The sequence below is a fragment of the Monodelphis domestica genome, chromosome 7, assembly GCF_027887165.1.
Source record: "Monodelphis domestica isolate mMonDom1 chromosome 7, mMonDom1.pri, whole genome shotgun sequence".
Taxonomy (NCBI): Eukaryota; Metazoa; Chordata; class Mammalia; order Didelphimorphia; family Didelphidae; genus Monodelphis; species Monodelphis domestica.
This window is the reverse complement of record NC_077233.1, coordinates 208,010,797-208,033,995: the sequence shown is the minus strand read 5'-3', so window position 1 is coordinate 208,033,995 and position 23,199 is coordinate 208,010,797. Positions and strand designations below refer to the sequence as shown.

The 23,199-nt window shown below is 47.5% G+C and overlaps 2 protein-coding genes across 5 annotated transcripts; both read left to right on the top strand.

Annotated features, from left to right (window-relative positions):
* The first annotated feature begins 259 nt into the window (after positions 1-259).
* FBXL19 (F-box and leucine rich repeat protein 19) lies at positions 260-17,967 on the top strand. 4 transcript variants are annotated; one of them, XM_056806358.1, is made up of 12 exons: positions 260-1,207; positions 2,249-2,312; positions 2,716-2,916; positions 4,073-4,216; positions 4,453-4,539; positions 4,707-4,919; positions 5,487-5,519; positions 6,529-7,040; positions 10,670-10,833; positions 10,922-11,083; positions 15,743-15,961; positions 16,037-16,177. In XM_056806358.1, the coding sequence occupies exons 1-12, from the start codon at positions 1,146-1,148 to the stop codon at positions 16,039-16,041; spliced, it is 1,866 nt and encodes a 621-aa protein (XP_056662336.1). In that variant the 5' UTR covers positions 260-1,145; the 3' UTR covers positions 16,042-16,177. The 4 variants fall into 4 exon arrangements, with proteins under 4 accessions (XP_056662336.1, XP_056662334.1, XP_056662335.1 ...); XM_056806356.1 differs by having other exon boundaries at positions 263-1,207; positions 16,070-17,967; XM_056806357.1 differs by lacking the exon at positions 2,249-2,312 and having other exon boundaries at positions 268-1,207; positions 16,070-17,967.
* Positions 17,968-18,114: 147 nt separating this feature from the next.
* ORAI3 (ORAI calcium release-activated calcium modulator 3) lies at positions 18,115-22,700 on the top strand. Its single transcript, XM_001364483.4, has 2 exons — positions 18,115-19,080; positions 20,755-22,700. Exons 1-2 carry the CDS (start codon positions 18,853-18,855, stop codon positions 21,475-21,477), a joined length of 951 nt encoding a protein of 316 aa, XP_001364520.1. The 5' UTR covers positions 18,115-18,852; the 3' UTR covers positions 21,478-22,700.
* The last annotated feature ends 499 nt before the right edge of the window (positions 22,701-23,199 follow it).

The following is a 23,199-nucleotide window of genomic DNA, read 5'->3' as shown; positions in this document are numbered from 1 at the left end:
CTGTCGGAATACAACTCCCGTCATCCTTGGTTTGCAGGGAGGTTCCCAACCGGGCCCGTTGTCCGCCATCTTCTTTGTAGTTTTTGTTCTTTCTGGCGTTCCATTGTCCTCCACGACTGTGCCGAGGGCGAGAAGACTACAATATCCGTCGTGCTCCGCGCGCTTCAGTCCAGGAAGGTGGAGGTGTAGGGGGAAAGGGGGAGGGGTTGGCCTGGAAGAAGGAGGGAGGGAGGGAAGGAGGGAGGGAAGGAGGAGGAGAGAGGGAGGGGGGAGGAGAGGAGGAAGGAGGAAGGAGCTGAGGAGGGATGAGAGAGGCGGCTGGGGCCCGGGGCCGGAGCAGCGCGGGGCCAGGGGGCCGGGGGGGCTGAGACACCCCAACTGCCCCCTCCCCCCTCCCCTCCCCCTCCCTCTTTCCCTCCCTTCCTCCTACTCGAGGGGGATTTTATTCAAATTTATTTAAATTTATTTCTTAGGGACGATCGCGGGGGAGGGGGGTGGGGGGGCGCACGGGCCGAGGTGGGCGGGGCCAGAGTTGCTTCCTTCACCCCCCCTCCCCTCCCCCTTTCTCTGCCGGGGAGGGGGTCACCGGAGGGTGGAACGGGCTCGGGGGAGGGGGGAAGGTTAAGGTGACCCCCCCCTCCCCTCCCCAGGAACCAGCGGTGGGAAGGGCCTGGACCCCGGGAAACGGGGAGGGGGGGTAGGCCTGGACCTCAGGAGCAGCTGGAGGGGGGCTAGGGTGGTGGGGAGGGAAAGGTGGGAGTTAAAAGGCCAGGGCCACTTAGAAGGGGAAAGGGTAGGAGTCACTGAAACAGGGAAGGGGGAGAGTTGGACTCCCTAACTAAGAGACACTGGGGAAGGACTTGACCTCCCAATATACAAGGAACCTAAGAACCTGAGCCTATTGATTGAGGGTGGGGCTGCAGAACTGAGCCCCCCAAAAGCAGGGACTCTTCCGGAAACCTAGCACCAAAACCAGTTGGGAGGGCCTCTCCTCCAAAGGGATCCACACCTGAGCACCCCAATAGGTGCTTTCACCTATCTCTACCCACTGCCCCAGCCTCCAGGAGAGGCTGAGCAGCTTCAGGGGGCCGTGGACCCCGGAGTTCTGAGCACCCAGCGCCCTCCGCCCCCTGTCCCCCCTGCTGATGGCCGACGACCCACCGGGAGCTTCCGAGAAGGGAGAGATGGCTCCTGGGACACGTGTGAGGTGGGTTAATACCTCTCTTCTTCCTTCTGTGTTCCCAATGACTCTAGGTTTCTTTCTCATCTCCTTCAATTCATCTTTAGCTCATCTCTGACTCTTTCCAGGCCCCTTCAGTATCTCTGACTTTTCCATGGAGCTGTTCCAGTCAGTGTCCATGCTCAGGCCCTGAGCTCCTGGCTTCTTTCATCTCAACTTCCACCTCAATTCATAGTCTTCCTTGACATTTTCCAGCCCTTTGGGATTTATATTTCCCTCATGGGTCTTGGTTCACCCTTAGAAATCCTTAGAATTTTTCCTAATTTCGTTTTTTTCTCCTCTTTTATGGACTAGGGAAAGCTAGAGATCCCTAGAGAATTAAGGAAACTTGGAAGCCTATGGGAATTGGGAAGGGAGCTGGGGAATGCCATCAAATGAAATCTCTGGACTACAGGGATGGGGGGTGGAAAACTCCCAGCAACCAGAGGTTTCTGTAAGGGATCTTAAAGAATCTGGTTTCTATATAAAGGGAAGTTCAAAGGGTTTCTATGCAGTTAGGAAGAGAAAATGGTTTAGAGGATCTGGGACTCTTGGATAATCTGAGATCAGATTGAATTTTGAAATTTGGGGGAATCTGGGAGATTGCCAAGGTTAAACTGAAGAATCTGAAAGTAGCAATGTAGGTCTTTGTGGAGGAATCAGGTATCTTGGAATATGGACAGAAGAGAGCCTTATAAGACCATACGTATCTTATTCTAGTCAGGAACATTCTAGGGAGGTGGGAGTCTAAGACTGTCAAGGAAAAGAATAGAAGAGATCCAGAAATCTTCTGGGTGAGGGATACTATCATGTAGGATCTGGGGAGAAAAACCTTTTGGAGAGATATAGACTTCTTGAGATGTCTGAAAATGAGGTGGGATCCTAATCTTAAAAGTTTTCTGAGAGTCGGGTCATAGATTTGTGGGCAAAAGCTAGTTTGTTTATGTGGTAGGGTGGGGTGGAGGGGGGAGTGTGGAACTCACAGCCTGGGATCAGAGGGGACCTTGGAGGTATATCTGGGAATTTCAGGTTGGGGAGAACCTGGGGAGAGCTGCATTTGGAGATCGAGGGGAAGAGTCAGGAGCTTCCTGAGGTAACCTCCACTGGGATGTCTTGGCCTTCCTGGGGAGTTTCAAGGTGGGAGTATCAGAGGAGACTGGGTATTACTAATGGGCTCTCTAGGGAAGGGAGGCACTAAGGAAGGTGAGGGGTGGATCTCAGGTCTGGAGGCTGAGGGATCAATGGATCTACTGCAGAATTCTTAGGAGTAGAGGGAGATTGGGTGTGGGCTTAATGGGGTGGCTTTTGACTTCCAGGAGGGAGGGATGGCAGTGGGAGGATCAGAGAGGAGGACAGCCATGGGGAAAAGTTGATTAGGACTCCCAGATTCCATATTATCCTCTGGAGAAAAGGAGGGAGCTGGACAGATATTGTTGTAGAGGCATTTCAGGGGAGGAGAGAGCTAGGCTGACTTATATTTTTTTCTCCCCATATAGCCCTCGGCGTTGCTGACGCCCCCAATGTCGTCCAGCGGCCGGGGGCCGGGGGCCGGAGCGCGCAGACGCCGAACCCGCTGCCGGCGCTGCCGGGCCTGTGTACGCACTGAGTGCGGGGACTGCCACTTCTGCCGGGACATGAAGAAATTCGGGGGTCCAGGGCGAATGAAGCAGTCCTGTCTGCTCCGCCAGTGTACTGCTGTGAGTCTCCCCTTTCTCTGTCTTTCAACCCATCACTTGACTTAGTTGGACTTCCTCACATCAGGCTATATGTAGGCCTCTGGTCTTACTGCCAGCAGAATAGAACCTCCCATTGGACTGGGTCACATTCATATTGCTCTCAAGTCCACTGCATTTAGGAGCTTTTATCAACTGATGGAACTCTTCCCTGACTGACTCAGGAGAATGCCTCAATTTCCTTTTCAGAGTATTTGTTGAAGTTTTCTCTCCATAGAGTAGACCGTGTATTTCTATTGATCTTGGCCACTGCTGAGCAGTCCAAGGCCTAGTGTTTGACAAGAGTCTTTGTCACCAGAATGGCTTGATTCAAAACCAGTTGGGAACTACTGATCCAATTCCTTCCCCCTTAGATCCTCCCCCCAACAAGACTACAACAAGGGAGGTAATACATATGGTGGCTTGGGCTGCTGGGATGGATCCCAGTGATAGATACCCAGACATTAGCCCTTTGACTTTGACAATTGTATTCTACTCTCCTGGCTTTTCTTCCCCCTTGATTGTCCTTTTTTCTGGTCTCTTTTTGCCCTTCTGTTTTCTCCTGTCCAATTCCTCTTATCTCCCTTTTCCTACCCTTTCTCCAGATTCTACCCTCAAGCCAACTGGATATCCTGGTTGTACTCTCTACTTAATCTTCCTCAGAAGCTGTTGTATCTCCATCTAGGTCACCTATCCCAGAGAAGGCTTTTGTGTTTCTTTTCTTTTTTCCTCCCACTTTTTTTCCTTATTGGGCCTTTCTGGCAAATCCTAATATCCACAAACTTTCAGTTGTGGCCACCAAAGCCACACTTTTACCTCCACAGCATACTTCTGTTCTTCTCAGGTCCTTCCATATCAACCAACTACTGCTGCTGCCTTGTCAGAAACTTTTAGGTCCTTTCTGTTAAGACTGATGTTATTTCCATTCATCAGAGCCAGCCACAATTTATTTTGTGCTCCCAATTCAGTTCAACAGACATTTATTAATTGATTACTATATGCTTGGAGAATATCTCTTTTTCTCCACCTCAGAGTCATTCATTCATAGCTGTTTGATGGGCCACTGGCCTTTCCTTTTTTCCTATACCCTGGGAGGGGGTGCTGCCTGACCGTGGCCCTGACTTTCCTCTCTTGTGTGTAGCCTGTGCTGCCCCACACAGCTGTGTGTTTGCTGTGTGGAGAGGCAGGAAAGGAAGACACAGTGGAGGGAGAGGAGGAGAAATTTGCTCTAAGCCTCATGGAGTGTACAATCTGCAATGAGATCGTCCACCCAGGCTGTCTCAAGGTAAGGTAATTTGGGGACTGGGGAGGGTTGATTGAACCAGGGCAAAAAATCTACCAAATGCTTGGTGCAGGGAGGGAGGAACTGGTAAAGTCTGAGAAGAGGCTGGGAAGCAGAGCTGGAAACGGCTTGAGTGTTGACATGGGGAGCAGATGTGGGGCAGAATGTAACAAAGAGGGGTTTAGCTTATAGGTAAGGAGAGGAAACAGAACCCCCTCTTCCCTTTCTCTCTCCCCTAGATGGGAAAGGCTGAGGGTGTCATCAACACTGAGATCCCAAACTGCTGGGAATGTCCTCGATGTACCCAGGAAGGCAGGACCAGCAAGGTAGGGAGGGGATCTGAGAGCCAGGGATGGGAGTGGGGTGGGATGGAATGAGGAATAGCTGGACTTCCTCTCTACACCAGCTGGCTAGGAAGCTGAAACTCGGGTGGGGAAAATTGGGAAGCAATGAGGGGAGAAGTTAGATCTTCACCTCTTCTTCCCTACCTTAGGATTCTGGGGAGGGGCCTGGACGCAGAAGAGCTGACAATGGGGAGGAGGGGCCAGGACTGGGAAGCGGTTGGAAGCTAACCGAGGAGCTACCACCACCCCTCCCCCGACGAAAAGGCCCCCTTCCTCCAGGGGCTCCCCCAGAGGATGGCCCTGGACCTCACAAGCGGAAAGATAGAGAGGTGGGGAATGAACCCCCCACACCTAGAAAGAAGGTAAAGGCTGAGGATCACACCCACTGAGAGCCAGGTAGAAGGGATTCTGGAGGATGTAGTCCTGATGATCAAAAGGGCCGTAGGATTGGGAGTCAGCACTTTGTGGGCTCCCTGTGGGATTTCTGGGAGATGTAGTTCTAGAGCTGGAATGTTGTTTAAGGGATGGGTGGGGAAGTGGGGGAGGGTGGAGCATGCTCAGTGTGGCTTGTAGGAGTCTGGGAGGTATAGGTGAGGGAGGGGGGTGGTAAGGGAACTCTAGGGAGTAGGGGAGTCATTTAGACAGAGTTGGAGAGGAGGAGAGAGCATGCTCAAGTTGGCTCCTAGGGAGGAGGAGGAAAAAGGAGGGGCTGGAGAGGGCCTGAGTAGGAAGAAAGAAGAGCAGGAGCATGCTCAGTGGAAAGGAGACGGTATGATTGAAAGGTGAGCATGCTCAGAGTCTTGTCTGGGATGGGGGCTTCTGGGATTTGTAGTCCAAGATAGGGGCAGAAACTTGATTTTTGTGGAGGTAAAGGGCCTAACAGAGTTTCTTTACTTTCTACATTACCACAAATCTGCCTACTGGAACAGATAAAAGGAGGAAGAGAGAAACACCTGAAGAAGGTGAGCGGAGATGGGTGATTGCCTTTTCCCTTTGAGGCCTCATCAAATTGGAACTGGGTGTCCAATTCTGCCCCACCTTTGCCCTCCAGGTTCTCTGGATGAGGACCAAGACTTTATTTAGCCTTCCACCTGGGGCAAGATCTTAAGATCTAAGAACTTGGGTGGGAGGGAAATCATGGCTTTCACCTACCATGGAAATAAAAATCTTAGCTGCTTATTTTTCAACTAGTTCCAGGTACTTGGAGAGGAGAGGGATGAGAAAGAGAGTACAGTGGGAAGAAGTTGAAGACAGCTAAGATGAACTGAACAATGAATGTCTCAGAGCATACTTTACCACCACATCAAGACCTTAGCACGTCATTTAACCTGACTCAAGCTTCAGTTTTCTCATATGTATAATTTGGAGATATCTAACCTAAGTCAAAGAATTTTCATGAAAACCCAATGAAAGAGTATGTGTAACAGTATCTTGTAAACTGGAACAGCCTGATATGTAATGGGAAGAAAACTGGACTAGGAATTCAGGATCTGGGTTTGAGTACCAGCTCTATCATTGGCTAGCTGCATGATGGTTAGAAAATCACTAAGTCTCTTAGCTTTCAATTTGGAGTCTATAAAATGGGTGTAATATTTACAATATCCACTTAAGGTTTTTGAGGCTTTGTAAAATAATGCACTCTATAAATGTGAGCTATTATGACGTGTTATATAAATGTGATTATTAATATACTTATCCAATCAAATCCCCTCATGAGGAAACTGAAGTCTTTAAGAGCTTAAATGGCTTAAAGTAAGGTAATTAGTGATAGAATCAGAACTAGACCTTAGATCTCCTGCTTCTTTAGTGTTCTTTTATATATATACACTATATACCATGCAATTGCTTGTATTTTCATGGAAATGAAAGGCTACCTGATGCTTTTTCAACTCTCTTGGGACTTCTCATGGGTTTTTTGGATAAAAGGAGGAGGCAATCAGTGAACAAATACTTCATCTGCTTTCTCTCCAGAAACCAAAGCCTCCTTCAGCATCTCCTGAGGGCCCAGCAGCCCCAGCCCCTTCCCCACAGCGGGAAAAGCTGGAGCGTTTCAAGCGGATGTGCCAGTTGCTTGAACGGGTACCAGATACTTCGTCGTCTTCCTCAGACTCAGACTCAGATTCAGACTCATCAGCTACGTCCCTCAGTGAGGATGAAGCCCCTGGGGAGGCCCGAAATGGGCGACGGCCCCCACGAGGCAACTCTGGGGAGAAGGAGAATAGGGGTGGCCGTCGGGCCTGGCGGCCTGGGAGTGGGGGTCCTCTGCTGAGCTGGCCCTTGGGTCCTGCACCCCCACCCCGCCCCCCACAGCTTGAACGACATGTAGTGAGACCACCACCGAGGAGCCCAGAGCCTGATACTTTGCCCTTGGTAGCGGGGCCTGACCACCCTCTACCCCGGGCTGCCTGGCTTCGAGTCTTCCAGCACCTTGGTCCCAGAGAATTGTGCATCTGCATGAGGGTCTGCCGGACCTGGAGCCGATGGTAAGTGGTTCCATGGATAATATGGAGGTTGGAGGGTGTTGCCTCCTGGTTCCCAGCTGTGCTTGCATAGCAGTAGGTTCCCCTTCCATTAGGCCAGCTCATTTCACCTTTCTCTATATTTCCTTCTTTGTCTGATAGACTTTGGGTAGAGTGAAAGATGTGTAGAAATTACTTTCTTGGTCTGCTAGATGGAGCTGAGTTTTTACCTGTGTGTAAGTCAACAAGCATTTATTAAGGTCTCACTATGTACTAGGCACTGCAAAGTAATGGGCATACCAAGAAAGGCAAGACAGTTCTGCTCTTTTAAGGAACTCTGTCTAATGAAAAGGGGAGGGGAGGACATACAGCTATGTACAAACAAGGATGGATGGATGGGTGGATGGATGGATGGAAGGATGGAAATCATTGGCAGGGAGAAAGAAATAACATTAGGAATAAGAAAGCCTGAAAGCTTTTTGGGGAAGGTGGGATTTTAGTTGAGACTCGAAGAAAGTTAGGGACTCCAGGAGAAGGAGATGAGGAGGAAGAATTCCAGGTAAAAAAGACAAGCAAGTAAAAATGTCCAGAGTCAGGAGATGGATTATCTTATTCAAGGAACAACCCTAGATCATAGAGTAAATGGAAGGGATTGGGTAGAGGGCATAAGATATAAAAGTACTAGAAAGATAAGAAGAAGTCAGACTGTAGAGGGCTTTGAGAGCAAAAGAGATTTTATTTGACCCCAGAGGCAATAGGGAGCCTTGATACAGTCTTATTTGTGCCTTAGGAAGATCATTTTGACAGCTGAGTGGAGAATGGAGTGAAATGGAGAGACTTGAGGCAGGCAGATCCACTAGTAGGCTTTTGAAGGAGGGAGGAGATGCTTCCTACCCTCTTTCAGGAGTGGCAGTGTTAGACAAGGGAAATGGGCAAGAGATATGTTAGCAGAATTCTCCCTAAAGCCAGCCTGTTACTGAGTGAAGAGGGAGAGACACTCTCACAACTAGAGAGGAGAAGCTGTAAGTACTTTAGCCAGTTGAACTGAATGAGAATCAATAAACATTTATCAAGTGCTTGTTATGTGTAAGGAGCTATGTTAAGTTCCAGAAGTACAAAGATTAAAAATGACAGTTTAGGGGCAGCTAGGTAGCTCAGTGGATAGAGTGCCAGGCCTACAGAGAGAAGTACCTGGATTCATATATGTCCTCAAACATCTCCTAGCTTTGTGACCCTGGGCAAGTCACTTAATTCCCATTGCCAAACCCTTACTGCTCTTCTACCTTGGAACCAATTCTTAGTATCTATTTTAAGACAGAAGGTAAGGGTTATTAAAAAAAAAAACAACAAAAAACAGCCTTGCTCTCAAAGAGCTTATATTCTACTGGGAGAGGTAAGAGAAAGTGAATGGCATATGTGGAAAAACTAGTCAGGAGTGGGACTTGGGGCACAAGTGAGCATTGCATTTTAGGAGAGACAGTACATTTTCTCTTGGGGGAGGGTCATGAGAGATTCTTAGAAAAGGTGGCTTCTGAGCTGAACTATTGAAAGAAAATAAAGATTCTGAAGGACATGGGAGGGGATTGGGGCAGAGATGGCCTGCTTCAGTGAAAGTAGGAGGTGGCATGTTGAATTCAAGGAACTCAATTCCAGTTTGACTGGTTCATGGAACACATGAGGGAGAGTAATTTGAAATAAAGCTGGAAAGATAGATGAGAGCCAGATTACATAAGACTCTAAATGCAAAGATGAAGAGTCTGTATTTTATCCTAGAAGCAATAGGAATCCACTGAATGGTTTTTGTTTTTTTTTTAAGCAGGAAGAAAAACCTGGTCAGATTTCTATTCTAAGAAGATTATTTTGGCCACTTTGTAAAGGATGGATTAGAAAAGGGGAGAGACTAGAAACAGATCTAAATTAAGAGTTGTTATCATAAGGGACAGCTAAGTGGCTCAATGGACAGAAAGCTAGGCCCAGAGATTGCTAGATTCAAGTCTGGCCAGAGATACCTACTAGCTGTGTGACCCTGGACAGGTCACTTAACCCCAATTGCTTAGCCTTTACTGCTGTTCTGCCTTGGGATGGACACTTAGTATCTATTCTGAGGCAGAAGGTAAGGGTTTAAAAAAAAAAAAAGAGGCACAATATATTTTTAAACTTGGTAACAAAAGACTCTGAAGGGCAGGTTTAAGAGATTCATTAGGATATGAGGAAGATTAGGGGATTGTTTTCAGAGTGATTTCATGCTTCATGGTATTTAAGAACAGACTTGGATGATGTTAAGATCTAAATTGTGGCAACTACTCCTGTAGCTGGCTGATATCAATGGAGACTGGAGTGCTAAGAACTGAAGACTTAGAAAAACTAGGAGACCAGGATGTTCACAAGGTCATCAATATAAATATATTGATATCACCAGGAACAAGGAAGAGGGATTCCGGAAGAGAGACTTCCACCCCCACTAAGCTTATTGAGAAAGGACAAAGAGTGATTTGGAAGTTGGTAGGGTTAGGAAAAAAGGACCTTGGCAAGTGCTATAGATGGGTAACATAAAGGACTTACTCAGTGTACACTATGGTGGTGGTGGTAGTAGTAGTAGTAGTAGTAGTAGTAGTAGTAGTAGTAGTAGTAGTAGTATGAAGTAGTATGAAGTAGTATGAAGTAGCAGATAAAGTGCTAGCCTCAGAGTTGAGGAAGACTTGGCAACTCCACATACTAGTTGTGTGACCCTGGGCAATCTCTCAATGCCTAGGGAGCACTCTCTGAGATGTTAATTGCAGACAAAGGGCTGATCTCTATTGGTAGGCAAACTTAAAGGAAAATCATCACAAAGAGCACTCTACAGCAGTGAAAACGTGGGGGGTGCAAAGGCACTTTAGCTCTACTAAAAAGGATTAAGATGTAGTCCTTCCCTGTAGAAATTTATAGTCTTAATGGGGAGATAGCATACCAGCACAGATAATCACAAGAGATTCCAAAGAAGGTTGAGACATCCCATAAGCAAAAATTCACTTGAGTCTAGGCTCTGCTACTTCACTGTTCAACAGACATTTATTAGCTTTGTGACTTTAGGTAAGGTATTCTCTGGACCTTGGTTTCCTGCTCTGGTAAATAAGGGGGTTGGTCTAAATGATCAATGTCCTCTAAGGTCCGTTCTACTTCTAGCAGTCTGTATGTTGGCTAGGGAGTTCAGGGAAAACTTCATGAACAAAAGATGCACATAAGGATGAAAGGAGAAGTAATGGAAGATAAAGCTGGAAAGGGGCAAGATTGTGAAGGGTGTTAAATGCAAGTCTAAGGAGTTTAGATTTTGTTTTCATTGGGTATTGGGGAGTGATTTGGGATTTTTGAGCAAGAAAGTGATGATTGGTAATATACCTTAGTTAGATTAGTCTGTGTGGATTAGCTTTAGGGGAGACTAAAGGCTATTGCAGTTGTCCTGCAAAGAGATAGTGAGGTCCTGACCTAAGGTAGTAAATAGCATTGGAGAAAAAAAATAGCCCTTGAAACAGAGTGGCAAGAATCCTGAAAGCTGGGACATGGGTCGGAGTCCAGGCTCAAGACAGGATTTGGAAGGATCAGTGAGATCTCCTGGGACACAGGTGAGCCTTGTTGTAGAGTTTTAGTCTCTGTCTTCCCCTTGTGGCTCCCAGGTGCTATGACAAGCGTCTGTGGCCTCGAATGGACCTGAGCCGAAGGAAATCACTAACCCCACCAATGCTGAGTGGTGTGGTCAGGCGGCAACCCCGGGCCCTGGATCTCAGCTGGACGGGAGTTTCAAAGAAGCAGCTCATGTGGCTCCTGAACAGGCTGCAAGGTATAGAGGTTGGGGAGGCCAGGAGAAAGGGCTGATCAAGGGGGGACTCCTTGGGGCTGAGAGTTTGAACCTGTGCCTTCTCCCACAGGCTTGCAGGAGCTGGTGCTGTCGGGCTGCTCTTGGCTCTCAGTTTCAGCACTGGGCTCAGCCCCATTGCCTGCACTGCGGCTTTTAGACCTTCGTTGGATTGAGGATGTTAAGGACTCCCAGCTCAGGGAGCTACTGTTGCCTCCACCCGACACCAAACCAGGTGCTGCCTCTTACAGGGCTTTAGTGATTTCAGGCTCTGTCAAGGTGAAATCTCTTCTATTCCTCTCCATGTCCTAGTCATTCAAACACCAATTGAAAACCTACTGGGTGCAAGGTCCTGTGTTCCATACAAAAATAATTAAGAACAATCTGTTGTTCCCTGATGGTGCTTACTGATGAAACTGAGAGTTGAGAACCTGACACTAACACTAAATTGAATTTGATCAGTGCCATAAGAGACCACAAAAACAATGCCATGGGGAGAATCAAATGAAAGGCAAGTTGTTTCTTGCTTGACTGATTGGCAAAGGCTTGATGAAGCAGGTGGTATTTAAGCTAGAATTTGAAGGATGGGTACACTTTTAACAGGTAGACATTAGGATATTAGGATTGTGGTGAAAGTTTTGGGGAGGAATGACAGGTAGCATTATAGAATCATAGTATCCTTCTCATTCTAAAGATAAGGAGGGGGAAGCTGACTGGCTGGCTGGCTGGCTCAGTGGATTGAGAGTCAGGCTCAGAGACAGGAGGTCCTGGGATCAAATTTGAACTCAGACACTTCCTAGCTGTGTAACCCTGGGCAAGTCACTTAACCCCTATTGCCTAGTCCTTACCACTCTTCTGCCTTAGAATCAATACTATTGATTCCAAGACGGAAGATAAGGGTTTTAGGGAGATAATAATAATAAAGACAAGGAAAGTTAAATGTGGACATAAAGTCACACAAACAATAAATATCAAAGACAGGTTTCAAGCACTCATGTTCTGTCTCCAAATCTAATACCTTTTCCAACATTCTACACAGAATCTAGGCAGAAAGAATGACATGAGTAAAAGGATTAAATGTAAGAAATTGAGGCTTGTACTTGGGAATTGATAATAGTTCTATTTGATCAATAATACCTTAATTCTGGATGACACTTTAAATTTCCTAGGCTCTTTCATATCCATTTTCTCATTTGATCCTTACAACAGCTCCAGAAAGAAGGTAGAGCAGGCATTAATAGGATGAAAAAATTTCTCAATTAGCTAGAACCTCAGAGGTCATCTAGTCAAACTCATACATGAATTGGAAATCCCTTTGTAATGGTCTCATAAAATAGTCATTCAAATCCCACTGCAAAAATCTCCAGTAATAGGAAATTCACTATTTCTCAATGCTTCCCATTTCACTTTCTGACAGCTCTAATTGTTAGGGATTTTCCTTTTGTCAAACTATACAAGTGCCATCCATTAAGAACAAGCAGAACAAGTCTAATCCCTTTTCCATGTGATTTTCAAATATTCAGCCAGCTATAATGTCCCCTTCCCCCACCCCTTTAGTCTACTCTTCTCTAAGCATTAAAACATCTTTGAATACCATAATTTTGATCTCCCCTCACCATTCTCCTTTGGATACACTTCAGCTTGTTAATATTGCTAGAATGTAACCTTTAGAACTAAATACAATATCCTAAATGCTACTAGACCATCATGGCCCGATTATAAATTTGCCAGTGCTATATGTGTTGTGTTTCTACTAATGCAGCCTAAACTTGCACTAGAATTTTTTGGCTAGAAGACAATAAGCATTTATTAAGCACCCACCTATGTGCCAGGTGCTGGCCTGAGAAACTATACAAAAGGGAGATAAAATAGGTCCTCAAGCTTATGTTCATCCTGTTACATTGTCCGCCTGTGAACTTGCAGTCCTTTAAAACCTTCAGGTTTGGTTCCCCCCCCCAAAAAAACCTAGCTTTGTGATCTGTTTGTAATCTTCTGCATCTTATAAATGCAGTTGGATTTTCAAATTGTGTAGAACATTAGTTTTAGGTTCATTTGATTTTATTTTATTTTCTCACAAACTTTAAGAATAGTTTTTTGCGGGGCAGTGGGGGAGACTTAATATTAGAATTTATATTAAGCATTTCATTCAAAGGCAGAAGAGCAATAAGGGCTACGCATTTGGAATTAAGAGACTTGCCCAGAATCACACAGCTAGGTAGTATCTGAGATCAGATTTGAATGTAGGTCCTTTCAACTCCAGGCCTGGCTTTCTATCCACTGAGCCACTTAGCTGCCCCAAGAATAGTTATTAATATAATCAGGGCTATAAGAGACCACAAAAACAATGCCATGGTGGACTGTCAAAGGAAAGGCAGTCTGCTTCCAGCCTGGCAGAGGCTTGATGAAGTAGGTAGTATTTAAATTGGGATTCTCCTTTCCTTGATCCTAGAAAGTCATCCTTCATAACAAAGGGAAAAAAATAATCAGCCAGGTCTGAAAGTATATGCAGTGTTCTTCTATACCCACAGCCCCTCACCTCTACAATGAAAGGATATGCATTCATAGATCCCTTTTTTTTTTTTTTAGGGCCAATTTTGGACATTACAATATGCCACTGAGTTTTTGTTGTTTTTTTAAACCCTTACCTTCCGTCTTGGAATCGGTACTGTGTATTGGCTCCAAGGCAGAAGAGTGGTAAGGGCTAGGCAATGGGGGTCAAGTGACTTGCCCAGGGTCACACAGCTAGGAAGTGTCTGAGTTCAAATTTGATCCCAGGACCTCCTGTCTCTGAGCCTGACTCTCAATCCACTGAGCTACCTAGCTGCCCCTGCCATTGAGTTTTTATGGTATTGCTGTTATTCTTTTTGTTTATAATATTTGCAACCTTTGTGTATATTGTTTTCCTGGTTCTGATTTCTTTGCTTTGCATCAATTCATAGAAAGGTTTTTTTCAGGCATCATTTCTTAAGGTGTGGTGTGTATTCCACCTATTCCCATACCACAATTTGTTTAGTAAATAGACTTCTACTTTGTTTCCATTTCTCTGCTACTACAAAAATTTAGTATATCTAAATAGTTGATGTATTTAGTGCCTTCCTTCTTATTTCCTAGGTATATGCCTAGCAGTGAGTTCTTTGGGTAAAGAGTTTATATGTTTTAGTCCTTTTCTTAGCATTGTTCTAAATTGTTTTCCAGAATGGTTGGACCAACTTAGAGTATCACCAACAGTTTACTAGTGTATCTGTGTTTCAAAAACCATTCCAACATCAACTACCCCCATCTTTTTTTTCTATCACCATCTTTGCCACTTTGCTCAGTGTGAGGTAAAACTTCAGAATTGTCTTGATTCCCATTTCTCTTATTATTCATTATTTGCAATAATCTTTTATATGGCTGTTCATAGTTTGCAATTCTCCTTTGTAACTGAACTGAACTAAGTTTGTCAAAAAAGGAAATGAGCTTCATCTGGCAGGACTGCTTTTTTGTGTGTCTTTTTTAAAAAATGTTATTGATGTCTTTTTTATATACTACCCAAATGTCTTGATTTCTCTCTTTCTTACCCCTAAAAGCAGAACCAAGGGGCAAAGAGACTGAAGTATTGCTTTTTTTAAGCCCTTACTTTCTTGTCTTAGAATCAATACTATGTATTGGCTCCGAGGCAGAAGATTGTAAAGAGCTAGACAATTGGGGACTTGCCCAGAGTCACACAGCTGGGAAGTGCATGAGGCTACATTTGAAGGCTAATCCTGGCTCTTTAGCCACTGAGTCATCTACCTGCTCCATGACTTGTTTTGATAAAAATCCATGTTTATAGTGATTGCTTATTAAACCAAACCATTTCTTTAGGAGTGAGCTCTCAGCAAGTAGTTCTAAGAATGACTTCTCATTTTTGAAAACAGGCATATTGTTGGCCTCTCTCCAGCCTTCAGCATGTCTCTCATCCCCCACAATTTTTGAAGATCAGCAACAGCAACTCAGCAAGCATGCTATTCTGTTCTTTCAGTACCCTGAAATAGAATTCATCTAGGCCTGATAACTTGAACTCATTGAGAATAGCAATCCTTTTTGCCCCCTCTCCCCCCTTACTTTACTTATCTTGAGTTTCACTTCTGTTAACCAGTTTTGTTCTATGTGTGTTGGAGTGAAAATCATTCCCCTTGGTAGACAAGTACAATAGGAATTGAGTAGTTCTGCTTATTATTGCTTCATCTATTTTCCTCTCCACCCTAAGCACTAGTCCTATCCCTCTTAAAAATTTTCCTTCCTCTTGCTCCTAACATAGCTTTTTTGTGTGTGTGATTTGGAATTTTTTATTTAAGTTAGAATATTTTTCCATGGTTCCATGATTCATGTTCTTTCTCTCTCTCCTCCTCCCACCCGCCTCCCAGAACCAATAAGCAATTCCACTGGGTTTTACACTAACGCAGCTTTTAACCCAGTTAAAGTAAGGTAACTCTCAGTAAGAAAACTGAAAGCCATAGAAATAACCAAAGACACAAGAGGTTCAGAGGTAGAACTAAGTAAGCCTAGATCTCTGACTCCCAGCTCCACACACATTCATAATTCAGCAAGTTTTCACGTCACTCCTATTGTGGTCAGGCCACTGACCATGTTGTCTTTAGGTAGCTTTCATTATAGTTGGATGTTTGGGAATTTTGCACTTGAAACATTAGCATATAATACTATAAATGATTAGTTCAGCACCATATACATGATGTAGACGATGTGCTAAGAGAGTGATCACTTTGGGTTAAGCAGAATTTGGAGCACCTATTTTCAGTACCTGTTCTTAACTACTTATGTATGTTTTGGGGTGGGAAGTATAGAATCTGGGGTTCTAGGGAAAGAGAGTCAAGATCCAGCTAGGACCTGACTCCCTCTCCTGTACCTCTAGGCCAAACGGAGAGCAGGGGACGGCTGCAGGGGGTGGCTGAGCTGCGCCTGGCTGGCCTGGAGCTGACAGATGCCTCTCTCCGCCTTCTCCTACGCCATGCTCCCCAGCTCAGTGCCCTTGACCTCAGCCACTGCGCCCATGTTGGGGATCCCAGTGTCCACCTCCTCACAGCCCCCACCTCCCCGCTCCGAGAGACCCTTGTCCATCTCAACCTAGCGGGTAAGCAAACCTCCCCCCATGCCCCTGCTACCAGGAGCTCCTCAGCCTTCATTGGTAGCTTTGCCCCCTCCCCAGAGTGAGCCCCATGTCAGCCGCTGCCACCCTCAGGTTGCCACCGACTCACGGATCACTGCCTCCCGCTCTTCCGACGATGCCCCAGACTTCGACGCCTGGACCTTCGCTCCTGTCGCCAACTCTCACCTGAAGCCTGTGCCAGGCTAGCAGCTGCAGGCCCCCCTGGTCCCTTCCGATGCCCTGAGGAGAAGCTGCTGCTCAAGGACAGCTAGTGGGGTGCCCCCCAACCTCCCCCAGGACTTGCAAGCCCTTATCTTGGGACCCTTTCCCCAACTCCCCAATACATCACCCAGGGGCTGGGTCTACCTTCTGACTTGATTCTCCCACATAGAGACTCAAGAACAACCCCCACCCCCTGCACTGATATATCCCTGGGGGTTAGTGTCTTCCCCTTCCTTGCCCCTGCCTACTTCATTGTCCTGGGGGGAAGTAGGACAGAGGTACTGTCTTGGGGGAGGGACTGGGGGGCTTGAAAGGAGGGGGGAAGTCTAGGGGGGCAGCATTTAGGTGGAGGGGATTGGGAATGTGGCTGGGGAAGGTGCTGGTGGTGGGGCAATCTGCACATTGTTAATGGGGATCCAGGGGGATGGGGAAGGCAGTGGGGGGAGGGGCAGCAAGCAGACAAAAAAAGATAAAGCATAATGGGAACAAGGACCACATATTTGGGGGAGGGTGGGGGGTGGTTAAAAAGGGAAAACAGGAAGTGGGAGAAACCGGTGTCAGATTAAGGGCAGCTCAAAGGGAACAACTAAAATTTGGGGTTGGGGAAAGAGGAATGAGGTAAGGCTATAGAGGGAAGGAGGGGGATGGGAGCAAGCTATGGGGGAGCATCAGGCAGGCCAAGGGCTCCCCCCTTCCCATCCTTATCCCCCTAAGACTTTGTCCCTTCCTCTCCCCACTCCAACTCTTGAACCGTCACTGACATGGCAGCTAATTGTGGAGGTGGAGGGAGGACAGGGGCCTTTACTGCTGTACAGGGAATTGGGGCCCTGCCAGGGGAGTGAGGGATCTCCAGACCACCCCACTTCCCTGAAAAATACTTGAACATTCATCTGTACTGAAGTGTTACTTGAACTTAGGGGACTTTGGGGATGGGGAGTTGGGAGCTGGGGGGGAGGGAAAGGGATTGGGGAAGTTATCGGTTTGGATTGGGTTGCTGGCAATTTGGACTGGGACATTCCCAGCCTTACTCTTACTGTATCTATACTCTCCCACCCTCTCCCAGGGGCCAGAGAGCCAGAGGTGGGGAGAAGGGACTCCCCAAAGCTGGTTATTTCCTTCCTTCTGTTGTCATGGAAACTTGCATCCCATTTGCCCAGGGAAATGCCACTCCTGGTTGCCAAGGAAATAGCAGCCAATGGACACACTCCCAAAGCCAGTGCCCCAGCTGGAAAGGCCCCTCGAGGTTGCCATGGGAACTTCCAGGGTTTTTTTTCCCTTTCTCTTCTTTCCTGTACTCATCCCTGTCGCTATAGTAACAGCCACTCCCCCTGGAACTCCACCCAAGAGGCGTGGCTCTGGGGCTCTGCAGCTAGCTCCGCCCTTTGGGCTTGTCCGGGGGAAGATCCCCCAAGCCCTCAGGGAGGAGTGGCTGAGGAGGCTATCCTCCGACCACATGGACTGAACCACTTGGGAGAGGGGGGGGAGGGGAGAGGGCAGAGTGAACCACATACCTCAGGTAACAGGGAGGGGAAAGGGTTGGTAGGGAGGGAGGGAAGAGGTGGACCAAAGGTGGGAGGGAGTGGGTTTGGGGGTGGGGAGAAGCAGCTTGGAGATGGAACTAGAGAGGATTTGAAGGATGAGGGCACACAAAGGGGAAATTTAGAAAATGGGAGCAAGGGGAGTGTGCTGGGCCGGGCTGGGCCCCAGGCCCCCTGGATCTCGGAATTGTACAATATGGTTTGCTATAAAACATAAAATCTTCCAGCTGAGGGCTGTGGTGTGTCTATTTTGTTGAAGTGGAAAGGTGGGGTGGTTTGGGAGGAAACGCCAAAACTCCTGGTTCCGTGAAGTGTGGAGTGAATTCCTGCACCGAAAGGGAGATTGGACCCGCTAATTCTACTCTTGGAATGTTCTGAATACTCCTAATCTTCCCCTTCTGCCCTGAGCTTCTGATGGTCCTATGCGACTGTGTTCCTGGAAGCTTTAACTCTTCTGACCCAGAGGAGAGGGGGGTCTCTAGAATGCAGATACTTGTTGCCGAGGCGGGGAGGCGGGGAGGGGCAGCGTGAAGCAAAGTAACTTGATTTTACCAAAGAGGAAATCGGGAACCAAGATCGCCAAGGGAAAGGTAGCTCACTGCAGCTACATATCTGGGTCTCTGGGCCACAGCGCTCGGACTGTGGATTTGGTCTCTCCCCAGCTCCTCCCTTATCATGTGGCTACAGTACTACCCCCGCCCCCAGCTCCAGTTCCTGTTTCTACCTCTCCTCCCTCTTAGCCCTTGGGGCTCCCGCCTCCTACTCCCCGTGGGCCCTCTTTGCCTGAGGCTCTAAACTGACTTCCGGGATCCCAAGCATCCTAGCTCCCTCTAGTTCTGATGCTGCCCTCTACTTTCCCTTCCACCCAATCCACTTCCAGAGCTGACCAGCAAACAGGGGGTGTCCAGGGGGGGTTCCCCATTTTCTTTGAATTCTTAGAACTATCCCAGTGCAGACAGATCTTGGCCTCCCATCTTGAGCCTGTGGGATCTGTTTGGCCCCCTCTTAGGAATCTGGTGGTCCAACTGGTAGATCCTCTCCCCTTTAGACTTAGAGCCCCTCTCTACCCCGGGGTCTGTCCCTCCCACCCCTCCCTATTGGCCTGGACTTTGCAGCATGAAAGGAGACGGGGATGCCTGTGAACAGGCCCCCCTTAATCCTGAGGCTGGAGAGAGTCCTGGGGGTTCAGCCACTTACCGGGACTTCGTGCACCGAGGCTACCTGGACCTCATGGGAGCCAGCCAGCACTCACTGCGGGCCCTTAGCTGGCGCCGCCTCTACCTCAGCCGAGCCAAACTCAAGGCCTCCAGCCGAACATCTGCCCTGCTCTCCGGCTTTGCCATGGTGAGGAGGTTGCTTCTAGAGACCTTGGGGTGAGGGATCGTTGGGGATGGAGTACTGGGAAAAGGTATGGGCAGACTAGGTGGGAAAATATAGGTTAGTGCTGGATGGAAAGAATGAAATGTCTCCAGGATGGTAAGTGCTCTAAAGGCTGCCAGCCCTGGGTAGGAGAAGCAGAAGCCGGATGTGGGGAGGATGTCCCAGCTGGGGCTAATGGTATTTGGGTCTGACCTTTACAACCAAGCAGTAATTCCAGTGGGATGAGAACAGGACCACAGGGTGAGAATGCCCCGAGCTTAGAGAATTAGAAGCTATTTGAGGAAAGACCTGATAAGGAAACTTTGGAATGAAGATCAGGAGGATGATAGCTGATTTGGAAAGTGAAAAGTTTGTAAGGGTAGTGAGGGAGAGAGAACAGTCCTCCAGGTTTTTCAGATCTGGGTTTGCAGAAATTTATACGTAAAAGGGGCTTTAGAAATCATCTTAACACCTTCATTTTACACTTAGGGAAACTGAGGTTATAGAGCAGTGACTTAAGTGCCCAATGTCATCCAATGAGTTAATCACTAGAATGCAAATCTCCAAATTAAAACTTGAGTGTCCTTTCTAACATGCCAAGAATGAAGATGAGGAACTTACTAACCTGATGGAGGAAGATTTAAGTGACATGTAAAATGAGGGATTTGGACGAGTTTATGTCTCTGAAGGAGTAAAAAATGAGGGTGGGGAGAACAGCTAGAGAAAGGCTAAGGGTTCATCCCAACTGGGAATGGATGGTTGTCCAAATTTGGAACGAAGTAGGCTTGTTAGCTTTAGAATCACATTCCCAGAAGGTTACCACACATTACCCCACCCCACCCCCATCCCATGTTTCTGTCTTGTTCAAGGAAAGACTAGGATGACCTTTTGAGGACCAGGGTGGGGTTGAGGGAAAAGAAAGTCTTGGCCAGCTAATGAGAGGAGTAAATTACTGGATGAAAGGCAAAAATGTGGATAGTGGAGGAGGACGTTAACCCAAAAGAAGAATAAGGCACCCTTGCAGGAAGGACCCATAACAAGGCTAAAGGAAATCTTAGCCCCAAGGGCCAAACTTGTTCCTAGGGAGACAATCCAGTTCCTGCTGCCATGTTGCTGAGGTGATGGCTTAAGGGGCCAGGTCCTCTTGTAAGGGCAGGAGGATTGATGCCTGGGTTCTGAAGGGGAAATATGTCCCAAGGTAGAGAATGAGTTCCAGCCTGCAAGGCAGCTCACTGTTTGGATGGAAAAGTGAGCTGGGTAAGGAGATGGAGAAAGTTGGGAAATGGGAGCAGAGTTCTAGAATGATCATCAAAGGAGAAGGGGAAGGCTTCTGGTTGCAATTTCTCCGAGACTGGCCCAGATCCCTATCTTTGAGCAGCACCTGTTGTCATCTGCTATGTCCCAATTTCCTAAAATAACTGGGTCTGAATTATTCCCCTCCCCCCACATCTTTGCTACCTCTTTACCTGGCTCCCTGCCCTTCCTCTCTCTCCTTTGCCTTGCATCAAGTTCCAGAGTAACTGGGTAAATCCTCTAAGATCTAGAAAGGAAGTACAGCTAAAGAGCTAGATGACCAGGGTTCTGTGAAGGGAGTAAAGTCTATCAGCTGGGCCTGGGAGTTAAAAACCAGGTCCCTGAATCCCTGACTCTCCTCTCTAGGTGGCCATGGTGGAGGTCCAACTAGAGACCAACCACGACTATCCCCCGGGGCTGCTGGTGGCCTTTAGTGCCTGTACCACTGTGCTGGTGGCTGTCCACCTCTTCGCCCTCATGGTGTCCACCTGCCTGCTGCCCCACATTGAGGCCGTCAGCAACATTCACAACCTCAATTCTGTCCACCAGTCTCCCCATCAGCGGCTCCACCGCTATGTGGAGCTGGCCTGGGGATTTTCCACAGCCTTGGGAACTTTCCTCTTTCTAGCTGAAGTGGTCTTGGTTGGATGGGTAAAGTTCATGCCCATTGGGGGGCCAACCGTGGCCCCTATACCTGAGATCCCTTCTTCCTTGGCCTCGAGAGGCCCTGGGAGCTCTTTACCTGCTGCACCAACCTCTATGGGCCCAAGTCCTGAACTATCCCTGACAGAGCCAGTGGTCCCCTTAAGTCCCCCAACTGGGACCTCAGCCTCAGGGATGCCACCCAAGGATGGGACCTCAGCTGTGACCTGCTCCCCCCAACAGAGATGTGAGGAGCCAGTGGCTTTACCACATGGGCCTGGCTGGCATGCTGCTATGGCCTCAACAGTGATCATGGTACCCGTGGGCTTGGTGTTTGTTGCCTTTGCCCTCCATTTCTATCGATCCCTGGTCGCTCACAAAACAGACCGGCACCGGCAAGAATTGGAAGAGCTGAGCCGCCTCCAGGGAGAATTGCAGGCTGTGTGAAGCGAAGGTGGAAGCAAATATGCAGCAGCAGCATCCCCAGCAATTGAACCACAGGGTATTCTCAAGGCAGGCCCAGGAAGGAACTCCCTGGCACCCTGACCAAGGTCCACATCCCCCCAGCCAGGAGTCCTGGGCCAAGAAGGAGCCCTGCAACAACTGTCTGTACACAAAGTGGAAGAATGCATCAAGTAGAGGGACCTGAATACTCCTCCTCTCCCCTGTAGCTCTGGGAATAGGTGGGAGGGTCAGGTCAGACTGGCCTTTAAAGAAGATCTCAGACACACACTATGTGTATACCTCACCAACACCTGTTTGGCTTTCTTTAAGCTGAGCTTCTTTGCCTTCCCTTTTCTATAGAGCCTACAGTGATGAGGCTTGGTACATTATGAATCCCTCCTCACAAAGGTATCCTATTTGGAAAAGTATGTATTTGATCCATAATGATTTTTTTTTATCACTGAGAATTTATTGGTGGCAGCTATGCCCATTTTGGTAGGTCCTACAGTATTGCCTCCTCCTATGTCATAGGTTCTGTCCCAGTATATGCTTCCTGGAGGAATTCTCAAAGCCAGAGCTGACTTCCCACAGGAATCCCCCTGTTTAAGGAAACCTTTCAGGATTGCCCAAGTTCAATTTTGGTTCTACCTCTTGAGTTTCAGGGCCATGGAATTGGGTAGGTTCTCCTTAAGACAAAGGACTTGTCTCCCTCCCTCGTCTTTTGAAGATATTAGTTACCTTCCCACTTTGGTAGATTCTCCAATGCTGACCTACAACTTATACATTTTATTTCCAAGTTCTTATGAGCTTTAGGGATAGGTCACACAACATTGCCTCCAAATTTGAGGCCTCACTCTTGTTGCCTCTTTAAGTACTACCCCATGGCTCTGATGCATCAGAAGAAATTGCCTTATCTACAAACCCAGCTGTTTTTGTTTTTTGGGGGGACTTTGTGCTAATATCACCTGTCCCTCTCAAAATCCCATCCTTCCTTCCTCCTGGCCAGGGTAGGAACAAGGAAGAGGGGCTGGTAAAAGGGGGAGAGATGGACTTTCATGGAAAAGGTTCTGTCCAAATCCTGATAATCATATCCCACATAGGTTTTGCCTCACCCTAAGAGCCCCAGGGAGCCCTGACCTTCCTCTTCAGTGATGGGAGATCAACTCTGACACTTAATTTTCACTGTACCTTTCTTTTGTACAATAAACCTTGTTTGACACACATCACTATGACTTTGGAGGATAGAGTTAGGCTGGTTCTCTATGCCATGGAAGGGAAGGACAACAGGTGGGATCATTTATTCTTGGTTACCGAAGAATCAGGGTAGAGAGTATTACAATAAGGGTTTTAATGGGTTCCAGGAAAGGAGTGTGCCTAGGTGGGAAGGGAGTGGAGTGGGGGGGGGGGGTGAGGGGGTAAAGATCAAAGGGATTGATGTTACTTGGAGATATCAGAAGACTCAACAAATTTTACCAGAGGAGCTTCCAGGCTTGTGAAGATGGCATCATGAGCCTTGAAACTAAATACTAGCTCATTCCAGGGTTGAGAGAAGATCAGAAAAGACTCAACTCCATGTGGGCTGAGCTGAGGAGGTAGAAGTGGAAATGGTGGAATAGGCTGAGCTAGTCAGTTAGGTGGACCACAGAAAACAGTAGTTATTGGAGATGGGGAGTTGCACTCACCTGGGCTCCCAGGACTCTGGAGTATGCTCTACCTCTCCAGAAG